Source organism: Macaca mulatta, chromosome 12 (assembly GCF_049350105.2).
Source record: "Macaca mulatta isolate MMU2019108-1 chromosome 12, T2T-MMU8v2.0, whole genome shotgun sequence".
NCBI lineage: Eukaryota > Metazoa > Chordata > Mammalia > Primates > Cercopithecidae > Macaca > Macaca mulatta.
In genome coordinates this window covers 76693530-76715807 of record NC_133417.1, presented here as the reverse complement: position 1 = coordinate 76715807, position 22278 = coordinate 76693530, and the positions used below count along the sequence as shown (strand labels likewise).

At 39.2% G+C, this 22278-nt stretch overlaps 1 protein-coding gene across 5 annotated transcripts in view; it reads left to right on the top strand.

The window, feature by feature from the left end:
- The window catches only part of SLC25A12 (solute carrier family 25 member 12), a 130093-nt gene extending 108927 nt beyond the window's left edge, over positions 1–21166 (top strand). For 4 of the 5 annotated variants that reach the window (XM_077956124.1, XM_028830394.2, XM_077956125.1 and 1 more), the window contains 5 exons: positions 10915–11055; positions 13067–13205; positions 16752–16910; positions 17038–17128; positions 19125–20235. In XM_077956124.1, coding sequence (XP_077812250.1) covers positions 10915–11055; positions 13067–13205; positions 16752–16910; positions 17038–17128; positions 19125–19326 — 732 coding nt within the window. In that variant the 3' untranslated portion in view covers positions 19327–20235. 5 annotated transcript variants of the gene reach the window in all.
- Positions 21167–22278: the final 1112 nt, after the last annotated feature.

The window sequence follows — 22278 nt, the reverse complement described above, 5'->3', positions numbered from 1 at the left end:
AGGCAGGAGAATCACTTGAGCCCGGGAGGCGGAGATTGCAATGAGCAGAGATTATGCCCACTGCACTCCAGCCTGGGCAACAGAGAGATTCTATCTCTAAATAAATAAATAAATAAATAAGGAATCATGATATGTGGCCTTTTGTAAGCATGACATCGTGCCTTTTTTCACTTAGTGCGTTTTCAAGGTTCATCTGTGTTGTAGTATGTATCAGTACTTAATTCATTTTTATTGCTGAATATATGGATGTACTACAGTTTTATTCATTAGTTGATAAATGTTTGAGTTGTTTCTACCTTTTGACTATTATGAATAATGCTGCTATGAATATTGGTGCATAAGGTTTTACGTGGACATGTTTTCATTTCTCTTGGGTATATACATATGAGTGGAATTGGTGGGTCATATGACAACTCTAATTAGCATTTGCAGGACTGCCAGACTGTTTTTCAAAGTGGCTACATCCTTTTCCATCCCTACTAGTAGTGTGAAGGTTCTGATTTCTCTACATCTTTGCGTGTGTGTGTGTGTGTGTGTGTGTGTGTGTGTTTTTATTTTTAAATAATGGCAGCGTCTCACAATGTTGCCCAAGCTGAGAGTGTAGCGGCTATTCACAGGTGTGAACATAGCATGAGCCACCACACCCAGCCCATTTTCAGATTTTTAAATCTCATTGTGAACATTAGCCAAACTTTTGTTTTATATCTGTATCAAACTCCTCAAACTCCTGGCCTCAAGTGATCTTCCTGCCCCATCCTCCTGAGTAACTGGGACTACAGGCATATGCCATCACGCACAGCTACTTTCCACATCTTTGATAACACTTCTTATTGTCTATCTTTTTACTATAACCATCTTACTGGGTGAAAAGTGATACCTTATTGTGGTCTAATGACTGACAATGTTGAGCATCTTTTTGTGTGCATATTGGCCACTTGTATATCTTCTTTGAAAAAATGTCTATTCAGAATTTTTGCCTATTTTTAAATTGGATTGTTTTTTAGGTTACAGAGTTCTTTATATATTCTAGATGTGAGTCCCTTTTCAGATATTTTTTTACTTTCTTGATGATGTCTTTTGAAGAATTGGGCTTTAATGAAGTTCATTTAATGTATTTTTTCTTTTGGTGTTTGTACTTTTGGTGTTATATCTAAGAAATCATTAATCCAAGATCATGAAGATGTATGCCTTTTTTTTTTTTTTTCCTGGTATATAGAAATTGACTTTATATGTATGCCTCTTTTTTTTCTTTTCAGAGTTTTATAGTTTTAGCTTTTACATCTAGGTCTTTTCCGATTTTTAAGCCTTAGTTTTTTAGGTTTTTTTCTTTTTTTTTTTTGCCTGAACAGAGAGAGATATTACTAAATGTCAGTTTTGTTTTATTTTTGATTGCTAATGTTTTGGTGTATTTCCTTCTAATGTTTTCGTATACATGTGTACGTGCTCTTATGCATAGACATATGTGTGCACATGCATATACACACACATACATACACACTTTTTAAAACCAGATGGAAGTTTTGTTGACTCTGACTTCCTGATTGGAAATGCAAGCAACTCTCACTTACCACAGAAAAGAGGGAGTCACAGTGGAATATCTTATTTTAGAAGTAGTATATAACCTTTGGGAATAGTAGTACAAACAGATTGTGCATTTTCAGATTTTTATTTTTTTGAGATGGAGTCTCGCTCTGTTGCCCAGGCAGGAGTGCAGTAGCATGATCTCGACTCACTGCAAGCTCCGCCTCCCGGGTTCAAGCGATTCTCCGGCCTCAGTCTCCTGAGTAGCTGGGACTACAGGCACGTGCCACCAAACCTGGCTAATTGTTTGTATTTTTAGTAGAGACGGGGTTTCACCGTGTTAGCCAGGATGGTCTCCATCTCCTGACCTCGTGATCCACCCGCCTCGGCCTCCCAAAGTGCCGGGATTACAGGCATGAGCTACTGCACCCGGCCCATTTTTAGATTTTTAAATCTCATTGTGAACATTAACCAAACTTTTGTTTTATATCTATATCAAAATCCTCTCAAAAAACTTACTAGTTCAGAATTTATGATAACTTAGATGTGCTATCCCAATATGTTTTTTTGTTTGATTTTTGTTTGTAGTATCTATAAATTGAACTCTAGGTTAAATTGCCTGACCTTGGCTAGGTGTGGTAGCTCACGGCTGTAACCTCTGCACTTGGGAAGGCTGAGGTGGGAAGATGGCTTGAGCCCAGGAGTTCAAGGCCAGCTTGTGCAACATAGTGGGACCCCCATCTCTACAAATAATAATAATAATAATTTTTAAAAATTGACCTTTTTTAAGGTGGAGATGGGGTAAGATTGTATGTGTGTGTATACAGTTGCTCAGTAAATATTTCTTATGAATGTTGAGTGTTGTATGAGTATTAAATATGTAACAATAGGTTTTAAATAATTTTTCCTCTTGTTCTCATAGGTAAACCATTCTTGTCAGACCATATATTTTTCTGTTAGAAAATCTGTATCTTTCTCTACACACACACCCCCCCCCCACACCCAGATGCTCCTTGACTTACAATGAGGTTACATTATAATAAACCTATCATGAGTTGGAAATTTTTAGGTCAACAATGCACTTAATCCACCTAGCCTACTGAATGTCATACTTAGCCTATCGTACCTAAAACATGCTCAGAACACTTACGTTAGCCTGTAATTGGGCAAAATCATAAAGCACAAAGCCTGTTTTATATTACAGTATTGGATATCTCATGTAATTTGTTGAATACTGTACTGAAAGTGAAAAACAGAAACGCTTTATGGGTACTTCAAGTATTGTTTCTACTGAATGTTATATTGCTTTTGCACTATCGTAAAGTCAAAAAACCATAAATTGTATCATTGTTAAGTTGGGGACCACCTGTATATATATGTTTATGCATAATATTTATATGTACAAATGTATGTTTATTAGAAGACACAAATATAGTTGAATGTTTGATTATGATATCTGTTGTGGGCAAAAATAGTACCTTAATGTCAACCTAGAATTTTCAAAGTACATTATTATGCATTATTGTCACCCTCTATAAAATAGGTAGATGAGAAACAGAAGTCCAGAAAGGCTAACTCTCTTACCGCAATTTACACAGCTAATATATGCTGGAGGTTTCGTGTGAACCCAAGTATTCTGATTTTTTTAGACCAAGTCCTTTTATTCTATAATGTCCTCTTGGGGGAATCAAAGCATTGATTTGTGTCAAAATAAATCTAGATGACCCTATTCCACTTTACAGTGACTTTCTTGCTTCTTTCCTTCCTTCCTTTAATAAATATATGAATATGACATATTTATATATTTGGTTGTCTTTTTAGGTATAATTACCATTTTTAAAAGGAACAGATTTTAGGTATTCAGCTCAATGAGTTTTGACAATTGTATACACCCATGTAATCACCACCTAAGATAATGAACATTTCACCCCAGAAAATTCATTCATGCCTCTTTCCAGTCAGTCCCTTCTCCCTTACTCCATGCAACCACACTTCTGATTTCTGTCTCAAGGTTTGTTGTTCTTGGATTTCGTGTAAATGGAGTGCACAAGATGCATTCTTTCATGGCTGGCTTCTTTTGTTTAACATGTTTTCAGAGAGTCATCCTTGTGTGGGTATCAGGTTTGTGTTTGTTTTACATATTGCTGAGTAGTATTTCATTGTACAAATTTACCACAGTTTATCCATTTTTCTATCGATAGATGTTTGAGTTTTTGTCTGTTACATATAAGTTTGCTATAAACATTCTTGTACAAATCTTTTTGTCAACCTATATTTTCATTTTTCTTGGGTATCTAAGAGTAAAATAGAGTCAATGTACATTCAATTTAAAATGAACTACCAGTTAGTTCTTAGAAGTGGATGGATCATTTTACAGTCTTCTCAGCAGTATACAAGTATTCCAGTTGCTCCACATCCTCACTGATGTTTGATATCTGTAGTGTTTTTGATAGTAATCATTGTAGGTATGTGAAATAGTATCTTATTGTGGTTTAAATTTGCATATTCCTGATTCCTAAAGATGTTGATTATCTTTTCATGTGTTATTGGCTATTCGTGTGTGTGTGTGTGTGTGTGAAGTATCTGTTCAAATCTTTTGCCTACATTTTATTAGGTTTCATATTTTTTACTATTTGTAGAAGTTGTTTATATGTCATGGATACAGCCCTTTGTCAAATAGATGTGTTGTGGATATTTTTTTGCCAGTCTATGACTTGTTTATTACTTTTATTAATGATGTTTATAGTAGTTTTTAAAGAAAAAGTAATTATGTAGTTTTTTGGATAGATCCAGAAACTTAACTGAGAATAAATTTAAATATCTTTCCAAATTAACAAAACAGAATATTAAAAAAATCTAGGCTGGGCGCAGTGGCTCAAGCCTGTAATCCCAGCACTTTGGGAGGCCGAGACAGGCGGATCACGAGGTCAGGAGATCGAGACCATTCTGGCTAACACAGTGAAACCCCGTCTCTACTGAAAAATACAAAAAACTAGCCAGGCGAGGTGGTGGGCGCCTGTAGTCCCAGCTTTTCGGGAGGCTGAGGCAGGAGAATGGCGTAAACCCGGGAGGTGGAGCTTGCAGTGAGCTGAGATCCGGCCACTGCACTCCAGCCTGGGCGACAGAGCGAGACTCCGTCTCAAAAAAAAAAAAATCTAAATGGACTAACCTATATGTACTTTCTAATGGTCTCTTTGGTAAGTACCTGTTCTTTTTTAATTGTTAAACTCAAATCAGAGATTAGCAATAAACTTACCTAGCTGACTGCATTACCTCTTTCAGAGAGTATATACTCCTGAGTGGATGGAAGTCATGAAACTCAAAACTTATTGCTCAGCAAAGTGCTAATGTTGCAGGTGAATTTCCACAACCCTATGCGAACACGCTTTCTGGAGAACACATTCTTTCCCTTTGTGTTTTGCTTTCGGTCTGCATAGTGCTCTCACATGAGTTAGTAGTGCACAAGACCTCTGTAAGGCAGATGGCACGGTTGTGGGAATGGAATGGTTATGCTGAATGCAAAATCTATGACAATCTAGGTCAGTAGTCTTCCAAACCTAGAATCTTTGAATTCTCCCATGCTTTTTCTCAGCTTAAGCATGTGTGTGCCCACACTGCATACACACACCCTCCCTTCATATCGGTAAAGCAAAAAGCCCACATGTTAGGTGGAGCATTTACTAATCCTGGGGTCCAAGATCTGTAACTATCCAGCTCCTTATGATGAAGAATTCTGTGTCTTCCTCAGCAAGCCGAGCTTGTATATCTCTAACGAGTAGTTTGGAAACAGCTCCTCCACCTCCCATCCCCAGGAATTAGTGTGGTGCAACTTTATCCCTACATACTTATGTGAATACATATAGATATGTATACAAGTTAAAAATCCTTATATATTTATGTCAAAAGTGGCTTATGATAGGTACACAGGAATTTTCATTCTTGCTGTCTTAGTTAATTGTGGCTGCTATTAAAAAATACCTTCGACTGAGTAATTTATAAACAACAGAAATTTATTGCTTACAGTTCTGGAGGCTGGAAGTTCAAGATCAAGGTACTGGCAGATTCAGCGTCTGGTGAGGGAGGGCTTGCTCTCTCTTCCAAGATGGCACCTTGCTGCTGTGTGCTCGCTTGGTAGGAGAGACAAGGCAGCTCCCTTCAACCTCATGTATAAGGGCACTAATCCCATTCACCAGGGCAGAACCATCATGACTTAATCACCTCCCAAAAGGCCCTACTTCTTAATACTATAATGTTGGATATTAGTTCCAACATATGAAATGGGGGAAACACCAACATTCAGATCATAGCACTTCCCTTACCCTAGTTAGGGGTATATGTAATGTTAATTCATAACACCCTCGCATATATCATCAATCAGCAATGAGCACATTGCAGTTTATTTCTTTTAAGCTATCACTATCCTATTTTAGAAAGAGCCATAGCATTTCCTATTGCTTTAGAAAAATATGAATGGTTGGTGGTGTGCAAGGCTGACTCACTGTCTGTTCCTGTTCCTCTTGAGTCAGTCCTAGTGACACCTAGTTCTGTGACTTTTATTGTTTATCTGGTTATTTTATGTGCACATATGGTGTTCATCTGGAGTTGATGTGACCTTAAATAAACTGAAGTTAGATTTTCATCAGTCTCTAAAAGGGAAGACTTTATAATGAGTTACTTAGATTGGATATTTTGTGGTTGGAGGGAAATCATTTCAATCTATAGGAGACAACAGATCAAAGAAGGAAATAAACAAAGGACTTGGCACAAACAGGGCCCAGTCTCCAACCTCTTTGTGAAACTTGCCCCGGGGATAGGATTGAGAGGGCAGAAGGTTGAATAGGCCTAATCCTGTGTATAGCCCCTCGGCCTTAGGCACTGTGGAAGCATGGTGACATCTCAAAATTACATCCTTTTCCCCACTAACTTTTGCTGTCAGCTTTAGTTGATTTTCTCATTAAAAAAATCATATAAGATTAAATGGAAGTTTTTTATTCTTTCCATTTCTGTTATATATGGGTAACCCTCATTCAAAATGAGATTTGTTCCCTTTTATGTATCTTTTAAACTCAGTTCTAGAACAAAGAAATGACAACAGAATACTGAAAAGTAGAAGGCATCTAAGTCTGTTTTAATATTAATGCTTGTATCTTTTAAAAAATAAGCTGCAAATTTGATGAGGGAAATTTAAGCAATTAGAGAATTAGAAGCTAATTTTGGTGATTTCATGAGTGAAAAAAATTCAGCAAAGGTATGGTATTGAATGGTATGTTATCTAATATAAGCATTTATAAAAGAAGCAACAGGATGTCAAATTTAGCAATGTCCATTTAAATTTATGTAGCTGTGTATCATTGTGGTTTAATTTAAAATTTTATATATCTTAGTGTTGATTATTTCAGATCACTAGCTATATTTGGTTAGGTTTTTTGATGTTCATATATAATAAGCTTTTTAAAAAACCTTAGGTCCACAGTAACTAATGCCAACTAGTTTAAAAAATATATTTGCCAAATTACCAAATTTACCATGAAGAAGAATATGTGAGAGAAGACTTAGTCTATAAAGAAGCCATTGTTTCTAAGACCAGGTCTGTTTCTTGTTGTTGTTGAGTAGTTAATACATTCATATGTTTTGAAATTTAAAAGGTACAATAGAGTATGCTATGAAAATTATTTCTCCCAGCTATTCAGTTTCTTTATCCAGGAGGCAATCAATGTTTTAATCTTTAAGCCACTTTGATTTTGAGAAACTTAGGTAAATTTTGACATATTTATGATCAAATGTGTACCTAATATCTTATGTTCTGTTTTTGTCATTTGGCATGATTTTATTATCAAATCATATTGCCCAATTAACAGCATAAAATTGTATCTACTTGGCAGTTTTATTGGGAATTTGAATTTCTTCCTGTTCAATTTTGCTATTAAAAATAGCAAATGTTAGCATATTTGTAGAAATACAGGTACTATTTTTTATTGAAAAGTTACTGTATTTATGGAATTCTATATATTAAAGATTATATTTACTGCAAGCAGTGGTTTTCCCCTTTGGAAAGCTGTTATTAATGATATCATTTATAATCAATAGAGTCTTGGAAGAAATATTCTATTTCTCTGTATTTGTTTCTCAGAGAGGAAACACCCAGTTCAATAGTTTGATAACATAGTCCCTCATTCTGTGTTGCTTGATTTCTTACCAGTATAATTGAACGAATCTCAGATTTTACTCCCCCTTCCCTATCCCCAATTTAATATGTAGGAGAGAGAGAGACGGAGTGATTAACCTCAGAATTTGAAAAAGAACAGTGCATATTTGCCATGTATGTTTCCCTCTAAGCATTATAAACATCCAGAGTTTTAGACAAACTATTATGTTGGTACAAAAGTAACTGCGGTTTTTGCAGTCTTTATCTTTGCTAAAATTATTCAGCGTTTCTGGAAAGTATTTGCCTTATGTTCCTAGGCCTATCATGAGGTTTTAAAAATGTATACTAATTACTAAAAAAATTTAAGAGGTAGGGGTCTTACTCCATTGCCCAGGCTGGCCTTGAACTCCTGGGCTCAAATAATTCTCCTGCTTCAGTCTCTTGAGCAGCTGGGACTACAGGCATGTGTCATTGCACTTGGCGTGTATGTTAGTTTTTAAAGCATATACAAATGATGTAATTGTCAGAAGTGTTCCTCCTTCAAACATAGGCATGAAACAAACTTATAGATGTGTGCCTTGCTATAGTGTCATTGATTGTTTGCACTCTTACTTGCCAGATTAAATGTGTTTATAAATGCACATCAATTGAGTTTTGTGGTTATGTCCTGTGCATTGTTGGGATTTGGTATGTGTGCTAGGTAACTAATCTTCAAATCATACAGCAATTAAGGTGTATGTATTTTTAAAATGTAGTCCCACCTGGGTGCAGTGGCTCACGCCTGTAATCTTAGCACTTTGGAAGGCCAAGGCGAGTGGATCGCTTGAGCCTAGGAGTTCGAGATCAGCTTGGGCAACATGGTAAGACCCCCATCTCTACAAAAAATACAAAAATTAGCTGGGCGTGGTGGTGCACGCTTGTAGTCCCAGCTACTTGGGAAGCTGAGGTGAGAGGATCGCCTGAACCCGGGGAGGTTGAGGTTGCAGTGAGCTGATCCTGCCACTGCACTCCAGCCTGGGTGACAGAGTGAGACCCTGTCTCACAAACAAATAAAACATCAATTATTTCTCTTTATTGTACCATTTTTGTAGTTTCAGTAGAAAGCCTGTTACTTGTATACTTCAAAAAATTTGAAGCATTGTTAAAGGAGTATAAATCTCAATCAATTGGCAGTTATTTCTAAAAGGGTGCATGAGAGAAGGAAGGGGAGGAGGCAGCTGTGAGGTGCGGGTGGGGGACATGGATTGGAGTACTTCTGCCCAGCAGGATGTTATAATTTACTAATGATTACAAACATGAAAGACCTTTGTATTTATTTAAACATAATGTCCACATTTAACATTTGGCACCCAGGGACTGACACTGTCTGGTAGTGGCAAATTTGGGGGAATTAGAATAAAAATTTTCAGTTCTATTAATTTTTAAACCTGCTTTAGTTAAAACATAAAGCACATTTTCCAAAAGATAGTCTTTGCAACCATTATTTAAACAAGAGATTTCAGGGAAGTAGTGAACTTTTTCAATTGATTTGGTCTTTAATACTAGCTACAGGAGCAATTAGTTGGATTATTATTTTAACATAATTTTTCACCCAGCAATCCTTTTGAAAGTATTGTTTGCTTAGATTGAAACATTAAAGTGCTTCTTTCTGCCTGCAGTGCAACAGATTAAAAGAGAGAGAAACGCAGGCAAATCAACATGTAAAATTGGGTCAGTACATAGTTGGGGGACCTGTGCGCCAGTGGTCTGGATTGTGTTGAGTTGAGGAGTTAGAGGAAACCGTGAGAGAGAGACAGCAAATTGCTGCACCTCCCTGCTTGAAGGACAAAAAGGGGATTGAGGCCCTAGGGAATCCAGAACAATAAGCTGTCCATGAAGAGGGAAGGCATTTAGTATCATTGCTGGCAATTTTGAATATTGAAAGGAGTTAAGGAGTCAGGATTGGAATAGGGGTAGTTGGGGGATTTATAGTCCCAAGGCAATTAGGAAAATGGACTGAGCCATGTTGCTGCCCCTTGGAAGCGGGTCTGGGAGGGCTTTGGGTTTTAGATAAACGAGCAGGAATGTGGGCAAAGGTTGAGCACTGAAGTACCATTGAAAGCTGCATGTGAATTTTTGGTATTGTTTGTAATCTTTACCTGTGGAATTACAGTGTCCCAGATTTCATATTTCACATGTGATTATATACAATGATTATGATGATATGAATATCATTATGAATATTATATGAATATGGTTATAATTACATAATATAAACAGCTACAGTTGAAGATGTACAAATGGGATTTTTCATTTCATGAAAGGAGATATATATTTTATTTATTTTTATATATCCATGGTCACACACATTTTTTTCTTTCTTGTCTTACAGAAACCAAAAAAAAAGAAGTTGGTAGAAGTTTTTGTTAAACTTTTTTTTTTCTCTACTAGTTAACAGATTTCAGATGCAAATATACTCTCATTATCCAAATTCAAATCTCTGTCACTCACCACAGGAATATGGAATGTGGCTTTGATCTTGAGGGTGTTGTACTCATGGTAACTAGATGTTCCATTTCTCAGCTTTGCCTTGAAGAGTTTTTCTGGTTTTGTCTTGAAATGATACTGAAATTTATCTTTCTAAATTCTTCCCTTTTGTGTGGGTGTAGCCATGTACCTGTATCCGAATTTTGCTTAGGATAATACATTTTAGAATTTGAACTGGAGGAGACTTTTCCCCTTTTGACTTAAGGCACCAAAGTAGTTTTAATTGCTCTACAATCCAAGGAAGCAGAAGCAAGTGGGTTTGCTGCCAAGAATGCTTACCACAAAGAGGAAAAAAATAATTGTAGCTCTGAATTTTAGCTCTGGCTTGTAAAATATGACAGTCTTCTACTATCTCTTTTTCTTTCATTGAGTACCTTGCTGCCACATCTGTCTCTACTTTTTTTTCCAAATGGGTTTATTAGTTTTGTTATTTGGAATATGGCTGGGGTGATCCTGGAAACACTGGTCTGAGAAATAGTCTTGACATTTCAGCTAGAAACAAACCCAGGGGTAGATTGATCTGAGACAGAGTTTGAGACCATCCCTCTGAACCTCTCCAGGGTGGGCCTAAGTGTCAAACTGTCATTCCCCCATGAGGAAGGAGGTTTTACCTTCTTCTTTTCAAGATAGCAAGACGTGGAGGCTTTGCTGGATTTTCCTTTTTTACGCTGCCAGTCGGGCTCTGATGTGGAATCTGCCTGTCTCTTCTCCCTTGCCTACAGGCTGGAGGCTCTCAGGTCATTTTTACCAACCCATTGGAGATAGTGAAGATTCGTCTGCAAGTAGCTGGAGAGATCACCACGGGACCCAGAGTCAGCGCCCTGAATGTACTCCGGGACTTGGGAATTTTTGGTCTGTATAAGGTGGGTAGGTTTAGGTTATAATGTACTCAATAAAATGTGAAAGAATGTGGAAACCAGACTTCTTCCCTCCAACTTGAAAAGCAATGTTGTCTAGCAGGGTGGTCTGTGGAGTAGAAAATCAAAAAAAAGAAAAGAATCAGGACACTTGTATGAGAGGCTGTGGAATACATATGCAACCTCTCCTGTTGTCATCTTCAGGCTTTTGTGAAACTGTCAGCAAGGAGGCCAGTACCGCAGACCTACTGGCCTCAGGCTCACAGCCTTTCATTTGCTGGGGGGTTTGGGAAGACTTTCCTTGGTGCTCTCTTTGGGCTGGTTTAGGGCTTCAAAATAGTCTTATGTTTATTTTCAGTCTGAGTTATCTCTATTAACTTCCCAGTGGGAGCTTTTCTTTGTCTTAATAATTTGACCACAGTAAAACAGTAGTAGAGTTTGGTAGGATTCAGGTCTTTAAGAAGTTAAGTGGTAGGATTTGTCAATAATGAATTCCATTTAGGAAAAAAAAAAAAAAAAAAAACCAACAACAACAGAGTGTACTGTACTTTAACAAAATGCCAGTCAACAGATTCCTTCCCTGCGGGCATACTTACTCCCATCATTACAGATCAGATGTAATGGAGCAGAAGCTATTATTTTTCTTAAACAAGGAAGAGTATTTCTTTCCATTCCTTTGCCTCGTGTAAGGGGAATACGTAAATTTAGCCACCATAGACAACTGTGTTTCCACAGCATCTGATATAGATCCATCACTGCAGAAATGTGTAAATTTGTTTCTGTAACTGCAAATTAGAAATTAGAAATTCTCTAGATTGGAATCACACAGCTACAGGGTTCTCTGGAGACCAGCAAACAATGATGCCTGTCTCAAGAGAGTTTCGTACACATTTTTGCTTCCTCCTCCCCACTCCCAATTTCCATCCTTTTTGAATTCCCTTTGAGAGATGAATTTATTAATATTGCTTCTCTCTGTATTATCCTTTAGTGAGTCCGTGGATTTTTTTCTTTTTTCAATGTTTGAGTTTGTCTTTTTGAAAAAAAACCAGGGCTGGGAGCACTGGCTCACACTTGCACTCCCAGCACTTTGGGAGGCCGAGGCAGGGGGATTGCTTGAGCCCAGGAGTTCAACCAGCCAGGGCAAAATGTCTAGACCTTGTCTCTACTTTAAAAAAAAAAAAATTAGCTGGCACAGTGGTGTACACCTGTCATCCCAGCTACTCAGGAGGCTGAGGTGGGAGGATCACTTGAGCCCAGAAGGTCAAGGCTACAGCAAGCTGTGATCGCGCCACTACACTCCAGCCTGGGCAACATAGTGAGACCCTGTCTCAGAAAAAAAAAAAGAAGAAGAATAAAACAGAGTCATTAAAAAAATAAGCGCCAAGGTGGAGTGTTTGGCTAGCTAGGTAGTGGAATGGTGTGGGCTTCTGACAGAGCTGAGAGAGGTGTTCTTTGAGACCTCAGTCATGGGGACAAGCTGCCCCTGGGTAATGATTTTCTACTCCTGTGGAAATCTGCTGCTAAAATATTTTGTCTGATATTTAGGACATGGGGAATGAGGAGGGAAGATTTGGGTTTCTTTTCCCCCTGCTCTAGAGTAGTTACCTTCCTTCACCACTGCTGCTAGCTTTTTACCTGGCACTGCGGGGACTCTCACCTGATGTAAAAATTTAAGAGGGTAGATCTTGTGTGTTTTTACCATAGTAAGAGATTAATTAATTTAAAAAACCCTGAATCTGTATTAAAAATGCCAGAAAGTTCTTAGTTTTCAGATAGTATCATTACCCAGTTGTTAACTCTAGGACTGCAGGATTCACCATGCTTTCACAAGCTTTGAGATATACGGATTTCCCTATTCCCCACTCATCTCCCGCCTCCCCCATTTCCCTTGCACATCAGTTCTAATGCTGTTTGAGGGACACCTCAGGCTTGTCACTGAAAAATGTCACATGGATCCCATTTGGGCATTCATACTCAGTTTCACACTGTTTTGCACTATTTCCTCACTGTGTGACAGGGTGCCAAAGCGTGTTTCCTCCGAGACATTCCCTTCTCTGCAATCTATTTTCCTGTTTATGCTCATTGCAAACTACTTCTGGCTGATGAAAATGGACATGTGGGAGGTTTAAATCTTCTTGCAGCTGGAGCTATGGCAGGTAACTACGAATTTTTTTTTTTTTAACTGCAAGAATTTTCCCATTATTTAAAAAGTACAGAATCTCTATGTACTTTCCCCTTTTATTTCTGGAAGGATTATTGTTTGTACCTGACTTAGTTTAAATATCACTTTTTCTCCTTTGTGGGATGTGCTGTAATTCTGATGAGAGTTAATTACATTTGCATAATGTGGATAAACAGCTTAATACAGCTTAGCAACTCAGAGCCAAATTAGATCTGCCCATCTAAATTGGGCTTTCATCATTAACATGTTTCTTAGTCTCCTGTGCCCCTGAAACCCTGAGTACAGCCAAGCTAAGCATTAAGGTGGGAAAGTTTTTCTTCAAATCAGTTGCTTTGCTGTATCTCATGCTTATGCACAGATCTAGCATGCTCTTACTTTCTCTGTATATTGGAATCTACATGGTTTGGCCCAAAATTGAGCTTTTGTCGTGAAAGTGTCCCTCTTTTTCCTACCATTGCCCTCATTAGACCAAAGTAAGCAGTACCCCTCAGCAAACCACCTTGAACTCAATTTTTGTACTTTTTCTAACCCTTAACACTTTGTCATTAGCCAGGTATAGTGGTGCGTGCCTGTAGTCCCAGCTACCCGGGAGGCTGAGGTGGGAGGATCACCTGAGCCTGGGAGGTCAAGGCTGCGGTGAGCCGAGATGATACCACTGTACTCCAGCCTGGGTGACAGAGTGAGAGCTTGTCTCAAAAAAACAAAAAAACAAAGAAACAAAAAAAAAAAAAACAAAAACAGTTTGTCTTTTATTAATAGTTATTTGCATAAGTGTTATCCTCTGTACTAGGCTAATAGCTTCTTGAGGGCAAGAGTTTCATTCTCTTCATCCTTGCCTTTCCTGTGTGGCCAGTGTAGTAGTAATAGGTGCTCAATAAATGTCAATAACATGAAGGAAAACCTTCATCTCATCTAAGATACCAAATTAGGCACAGAAGAGATTCCATTTGAAAGAGGAGCCTTGTAAGAGCAGGGACGTACTAAGATGCTTCCTTCTGACCTCACAGGTACAGCCTGACTCTTGAGTTAGGAAGGAGCTGACTTGGAATAGAAGGAGAGAACCAGGTGTCCTTGGCTGCACCAACACTCTGAAAAGACAAAGGAAGGAAGGGGTGCATGTTTGCTCTCTATACAACCAGTAATGAACCATTGCAGAGCTCAGTGTGGCTGTGACCAGCCAGGCTTATGTTCACTGTGTGGCTCTTCATTGCTGGGCTCATTCTCCTCTGGAGGCTCTGGCTAAACATCGCGGCAACCTGAGCAGCTCCTGGAGTGTGCTGTGCTTGGTGTGTGGCAGGAGCCCTTGGGCCCGAGAGTGTTGGGATGGACCACATTGTTCTTGCTTGTGAAGACAGGGGTGACTTGTGATCATTAAGAAACGGCCCCAGGGACCTTACCGCCCTTACTTGGGGCCCAGCAAGTCCTTTCTCCCCTAGCGGTGGTAATTTCAGTAAGTTTTGCGTTTAAAAGCCAGTAAAGTTACCCGCTCAGTTTTGGCAGTGAGTTGTGTGTAGCAGCCCCTTTCTGGTACTTACCAGTCTCCCACCTTTTTTTTTTTTTTTTTTTTTTTTTTTTGGTGAGACGGAGTCTTGCTCTGTCACTCAGGCTGGAGTGCAGTGGTACAATTTTGGCTCACTGCAACCTCTGCCTCCCGGGTTCAAGCGATTCTCCTGCGTTAGCCTCCCAAGTAGTTGGGACTACAGGCGTGTACCACCATGCCTGGCTAATTTTTGTATTTTAGATAAAGACAGGGTTTCACCATGTTGGCCAGCACAGCTGGTCAGAGCCACACTGAGCTCTGTAATGGTTCATTACTGGTTGTATAGAGAGCAAACATGCACCCCTTCCTTCCTTTGTCTTTTCGGAGTGTTGGTGCAGCCAAGGACATCTGGTTCTCTCCTTTTCCAAGTCAGCTCCTTCCTAACTCAACAGTCAGACTGAGGCCAGGCGCGGTGGCTCATGCCTATAATCCCTGCACTTTGGGAGGCCGAGGTGGGCAGATCACGAGGTCAGGAGATTGAGACCATCCTGGCTAACACAGTGAAGCCCCATCTCTACTAAAAATGCAAAACATTAGCCGGGTGTGGTGGCAGGTGCCTGTAGTCCCAGCTACTCGGGAGGCGAGGCAGGAGAATGGCGTGAACCTGGGAGGCAGAGCTTGCAGTGAGCCAAGATCGTGCCACTGCACTCCAGCCTGGGCGACAGAGTGAGACTCCGTCTCAAAAAAAAAAAAAAGAGTCAGGCTGTACATGTGAGGTTTCAAACTCCTGACCTCAGGTGATCCACCCATCTTGGCCTTCCAAAGTGCTGGGATTACAAGTGTGAACCACCACACTTGGCCCAGTCTCCTACTTTTAAATGGGGGCAACATTTGCCTTCCAGGCTTTTCCTTGTGCTTCCCAATCAACAACGAAAAACAGCCAGGGAAGAAGAGTCTAATTGTGGACAGGCATTTGCCAGTGGTTGACTGAACCAACTAAATATTTCCATGGAACTGTCAGCAGCAACTTTTTCCCCATAGACATTTGATGTCAGTTTTCAGAATGAAATTATTTTTTCTAATTTTTACCAGTCAAGATTTGCTAGCAGGAACTGAGAACATTCAAAAGTCTGCCTCCAAAGGCAGGCAGTTTACCTAGTTTCATCTGAATAGGGTGCAAGGCCATGCCAAGGGGAGGTATTTGCATTCTTCTCTAGCAGAACCCCCTACAAGGCTGCCAGCTCCATCTGCCTAGTGAGGATACAATGATATTCAGGCCAAATCGAATTTCTTTCCCCTGGGGAAGATTATGTTGCTCCTTTGCTCTCCGTTTTATTTTATAAGTAAAAGGTGTGGTTGTGAAATCCGTCTTCTGTGTCCTGATGCTGATCAATCTCAACATGACCCCAGGGAGCTTGGGCACAGGGGCCTTTCCCTGACCAGCTCCCCTATTGTTTCTTAACTGGCTGTCTGGCCACCTCTCGCTCCAGTTGTAATGACTTTTGTCATGTAAGCATGTCTGAAAGGAGTCACAGTTAACTCTCAGGTAGCCCTTCAAACAAGCGAGCGATTATGAGTATTGATACTCACCTCCCACACTACAGTTGACAAGAATCAGGAAAAACAGTAGTTTGGTGTCAGATACATTTAGTGACTCACTAAAATGACATTATCCTTTTTTTATACATAAAAAATACTTGTATCTTATTTAAGAAAAAAAGGAGGTAAAATAATTGAAACTGAAAGAGAACACGGGAATTGCCTTATTAATATTGCTACTTTTTTTTTCGTTTCACAGTTATTTGGGATCGTGCAATGTAGAGTGATTTTTTTTTAATTCGGAAAAAAAAATAATTTTCCACTGATCACATTGAAACAGCTAATAGGCTTCTATGTCCTTTTCCCATTAGTGGCCAGACATCTATTTAAAGAGTTTTGAGTTCCGCTCAAGTGATTGAAGTTGCAGACTCTATAGTAGATGTTAGTAGTATTCCTATCTTTTATAAGGTACTCTAGATAAATGTAGTTTTCTTCTGAAAGGTGTCCCAGCTGCATCTCTGGTGACCCCTGCTGATGTCATTAAGACAAGACTGCAGGTGGCTGCCCGTGCTGGCCAGACGACATACAGTGGTGTCATCGACTGCTTCAGGAAGATTCTCCGGGAAGAAGGGCCCTCAGCATTTTGGAAAGGGACTGCAGGTAGGCAGGGGCTGGAGCCATACAGAAGAGCTGGCTGGCTCTAGCATCCTCCCCTGTGACTCAGTGGCTGTCTTTACCACATTTGTTCTGGCTTTAAGTCTCCCCTGCCCCTGCTTCTGTTTTTCAGCTCGAGTGTTTCGATCCTCTCCCCAGTTTGGTGTTACCTTGGTCACTTATGAACTTCTCCAGCGGTGGTTTTACATTGATTTTGGAGGCCTGTAAGTCAGCTGCTCAACTCCTTTACAAAGAAATCACTAAAACCAAAACAAATGTTTGCTCTGTCTACAAAGGCATTGTTGCAACTCTTAGAAAACTGATAAGACAGAACCTTTAATAAGCTATTGGGGGATTTTAGGGAAGCAGCAAATTTTTTTTAAAAGACAGGATATCCTCTGTTGCCCAGGCTGGAGTGCAATGGCATGATGTTGGCTCACTGTAGCCTCAACCTCCCGGGCTCAAGTGATCCTCCCACCTCAGCCTCCCGAGTAGCTGGGATCACAGAGGCGTGCCACCACACCCAGCTAATTTTTGTACTTTTTTATAGAGATGGGATCTTGCGGTGTTGTCCAGGCTGGTTTCGAACTCCACCAGCCTTGGCCTCCCAAAGTGCTGGGATTATAGGCATGAGCTACTGTGCCTAGCCAGGAGGCAGCAGATTAAAATGCTGTGTAAATAATTGTCTTTTTTCACGTAAGCAAATACTGAACTTCATGGTGTTCTCATTATGTGGATTTTATTATATGGCCCTTTCACAGAAGTAATGTAAATGTATACCAGTAACACTTTTGTGCATTTTCTTTCAAAGTCCCAAGCCTTTTTGCATCTCTGATACTTCATTATTCACCACAATTTATTATTAGTTAGGTGTAGATGTTCTTGAAGCTAATTTACTGGAAAAACCAATAGGCTTGAAGAGAGATTTTGCCCATGGATATAATCACTAGTGAGCTGTAGGCCAGAAATTGGGCTTCTAAAAGTTTATCATTTGAAGCTTGCACTGAGAAGAGGACTTATTAGTTGAATTTTCTGGGTGGGGAAGTTGTACCCAAAGCAAGCAGTTATTAGCTTTTTAGCAGAAGACCAAGTACCATTCCTGAGTCCTCACATCAGAAGCCTGTGAACTCCTCTGTGCCCAAAGGCCATATATGGAATCAGCTGTTGGATCAAGTGGAGGGACCTATACAAAAAAAGTGAGAACAGTAGTCTTACAGTTGCATTGTAGAAATGTGAAGCTTCAGGCTTTTCCATGCTTTCAACTTCTGTAAAAGAACTAAAGCTATTTATTTCTCTCTCTCTCTCTCTTTTTTTTTTTCTGACAGAGTCTCGCTCTGTCGCCCAGGCTGGAGTGCAGTGGTGCGATCTCGGCTCACTGCACCCTCCACCTCCCAGGTTCAAGTGATTCTCCTGCCTCAGCCTCCCGAGTAGCTGGGACTATAGGCACATGCCACTGCGCCCAGCTGATTTTTTTTTTAATATTTTTAGTAGACACAGTTTCACCGTGTTAGCCAGGATAGCTTCTATCTCCTGACCTCGTGATCCACCTGCCTTGGCCTCCCAAAGTGCTGAGATTATAGGCGTGAGCCACCGTGCCCTGCCTATTTCTCTTTAAATAATTTAATTGATAATCTTTATGAGTCTACTACGTAAAAAGTTAACTTCTAAAGTTATGTCAAAAGAAAAATATATACTTTAAAAATTACTTTCATATATGCTAAGTGCAGAAAATTTGGAAAACCATAAAGCATAAAAGAAAAAAACCAGCCTGGGTGTGGTGGCTCACACCTCCCAGTGCTCTGGGAGGCCAAGGCAGAAGGATCGCTTAGACCAGAAGTTCGAAACCAGCTTTGGCAACATAGCAAGACCCCATCTTTACAAAAAGAAAAAAGAAAAAAATCATCCATAATCCTACTTCCCAGAGAATCTTCATATTTGAATGTCTTTTCTTCTGACTTTTTTCCTATGGATCTGTTTATATATGTATACAAGCATTGGAAATAAGGCCATTTCTCTTGTAAATCAGATATGTAGATAAGTTGCTGTCAAAGCAGCCATAAATCATGACTGTTGTTTCTAGTCATGCAGCACAGGTGCCATGGAAATAGTTGAGACAAACACTCTTCTTTGTGGCACATGGGTCAGACCGAAAATGTCCAGCGGTAAGCTGCCCTCATCCACCTTCAGCATGCTAACCGTTGGCTTTTTTTCTGTCAACAGCAAACCCGCTGGTTCAGAACCAACACCTAAGTCACGCATTGCAGACCTTCCTCCTGCCAACCCTGATCACATCGGTGGATACAGACTCGCCACAGCCACGTTTGCAGGCATCGAAAACAAATTTGGCCTTTATCTCCCCAAATTTAAGTCTCCTAGTGTTGCTGTGGTTCAGCCAAAGGCAGCAGTGGCAGCCACTCAGTGATGAGACAACTGTTGAGTGTGGCAAAATGGCACCTTGAAGAAAGAGGCCTAGGAGAGCAGCCCTGTAATGTATCCAGTCAGCTGCATGGTGCTGACTGAGCTGAGGAGTCAAACTATTCTTTCTATATGACATATACATATACTTGTTTATAAAATAATCATTTGCCCAGGGAAAAAACCACAATGCTGTTTCAAGCTTTAGTCTTATGTGTTGAAATGTTTTCGTAAGCCTTGGCATGAATTAGTGTTCTCGACTCTGCTTTGCACAGCTTGCACTTACAGTGATTGTACATATTGTACATCTTTGTACAGAGACATCTTGGCACCTCATCCCAACAAATCACATTTGTAGAAATGTAATGCGGTTCTGAGTGGCTTGAAATGTACAGAATGTTTTGAAAGTGTTTTATTAAGAATCACACAAAAATAAATGTATTAAAATTAAATTCATTCTCTTATTGGTGACTTATGGAAATAAAGCATCAATATTGGATGTATTTAATTCCTAGTTTGTTTTCCATTCTGGAATAAAAAGGTATTTGCTGATAAAAGGCATAATGAGACATATTGCTGATACCATTGAATAAGTGGTACTTTGGAAAGATGCATGCCAGTGGATGCCAGAGGACCAGGCTAATGACTTGTGTGTGCTGATATGTTTCCATTTGTATTTTAATGTGTGTGTAGACCCTCCTCTGTTCATCAATCAAAAAGCATTTCCTAGGCAGCTCCTCTCCTGTCAGTGTGCATATAGAAACAGGGATATCTCCATCATTACTGGCTTAGTTTTGCTTTCCTTTGACACAGCAAGGCAAAGGCCAAGCTTTCAAAAGAGTAAAGGATACTTCCACAGTTTTCCTTCATATGGATATGATTCCAGTCAAAAATAAAATGCACACCAAAATGTGTACATGTAGTTTGATTTTTCTTTGTAAATATACTGATAATGCTTTTTGTTCTGATTGACTGCTGTTTCCAAAAATCTCATGATCAGGTTCGCCCTTTCTTCCACCTTTATAGAAAATAGAAAAATTAGTTTTAGAAAGGGCTAGTGCAGAGTGAAGGGAGGGAAGAAGAAAGAGAAGAAAGGCTCTATATGGTGATTTAGTGGGGTCTACGTTCTTACTTTGGAATCCAAATGCAAACTGTTCTAAAAGTCACTCACCAAAGGCGTGATTACTAATTTGGATCTAAACATACATCTTGACAGCCACATCTATACTTTGATATGGATGTGATTTGATGTGCATCATCAGAATTTATTTACCTTACCAAAGTGCTCTTGGAAGACATTGCTACTGCCAGTAAGCTGGAATATGAGAATGTATGCAAATATTTTCAAGAGGCGAGCCTGGAGACAGACCAAGTTACTTAGTATCCTGCACAGGGCTCCTTGATTGATGGCTGACAGCCCTGTGACCACAACTGTAGGCTGTTTGAAGGCCCTCCAGGAACAAAAGAATTAGCTTTGAAAGAAGTTATTTTCAAATGTGTTAGATTGATCTCATAGGAATGGAACAAATAATAATACAGTTGTTTTGCTACTACCACTTGTTAGGAATATATGAGTAGTCCATGGATATGTGATTATTAAAGAATCCTATGTATGTATCTAGAGTAAGATGGGAAAGTGTCCCGCTTACCCTCCTTCTACCTCCACCACTTCCTGGCCCAGAGGTAATCACTGCTAATAGGTTACAGCATGAATCTGTAGTCTGTTTTTCATAACTCTATATAAATATATGTACATATTTATATTTTAACAGGATTATGCTGTGTGTGTGTTATTCTGTGTCTTGCTTGTGTTTTGGATATCTTTCCATGTCAGTTTATAAAGTTTTATTTTTAATGACTGCATAGTATTTCATTTTATGGGTTATAATACTTTTCATAAATCTCCCCTTTTGATATTTATTCATTTTTTTCACTACGGCAAACAATGCTGTAGTGAATGGCAGACATCTTCGTACACGTATCTTGAGTGCATGTGAATTTCATTAGGATAGATACTTGGAATTGAAGACTTTTAAGACAAGCTTTACGTTTTTATACATATTGCCACATCGGTCTTCAAAAAGGAATTATTAATTTACTTTCCTGTTGACAGCATATGAGAATGCCTATTTCTCTGCAACCTCAGCAAAGAGGGATATTATCAGTCTTTTACTTTTTCAGCAAATCATGAGAGCTGATCATGGTTATTTTATTTTTCTAATTACTAGTGAGATTGAATGTCTTTTCATATTTACTGGTCATTTGTATATTTTCTTATTGTGGAATATAGACAAAGTATGTGAAACATGTATGCATGTATACAACAGATATATACACACATATATATTTTTAACATAATGTGCATACCATATGACTACCGAGTAAAGAAATAGAACATCTCCAACATCTCAGAAGCTCCCTATATGTCCCTCCCTAACACAACCTGCCGTCCACTTTAACATCATCCCTACTTTTCGCTTTGCTTTTCTTCACAGTTTTACCATTCATGTATATGTCTCTAAAGACCATATTTAGTTTCTGTTTTTGGAATTTATGTGAATCATATGTACACTTTTGAGACTGGTTTCTTTCGCTAAGCATTATGAGATTCATCCTTATCACTGAATGTAGCTATAGTGTGTTTATTCCATTGTATGAATGTATTACATATACTTTTTTCATTTTACTCTTGATGGACAATCTGGATTTTTTCCACTTTGGGGATATTTCAAACAGTGCTTCTATGGATATTTTGAACATGTCTTCTGGAGTTTGCATCTTTAAAAGGACATATACATAAGAGTGGAACCTAGATCATGCCAACTGTTTCCCAAAGATTCTTGTACTGATTTACATTCTTCCCAGGGTGTACTGGCTTTCCCCCAGCCACCCCAATCTGGTAGATGTATAATGGTATCACATTGTCGTTTAAATGACCATTTTCCTTATACGGAAAAAA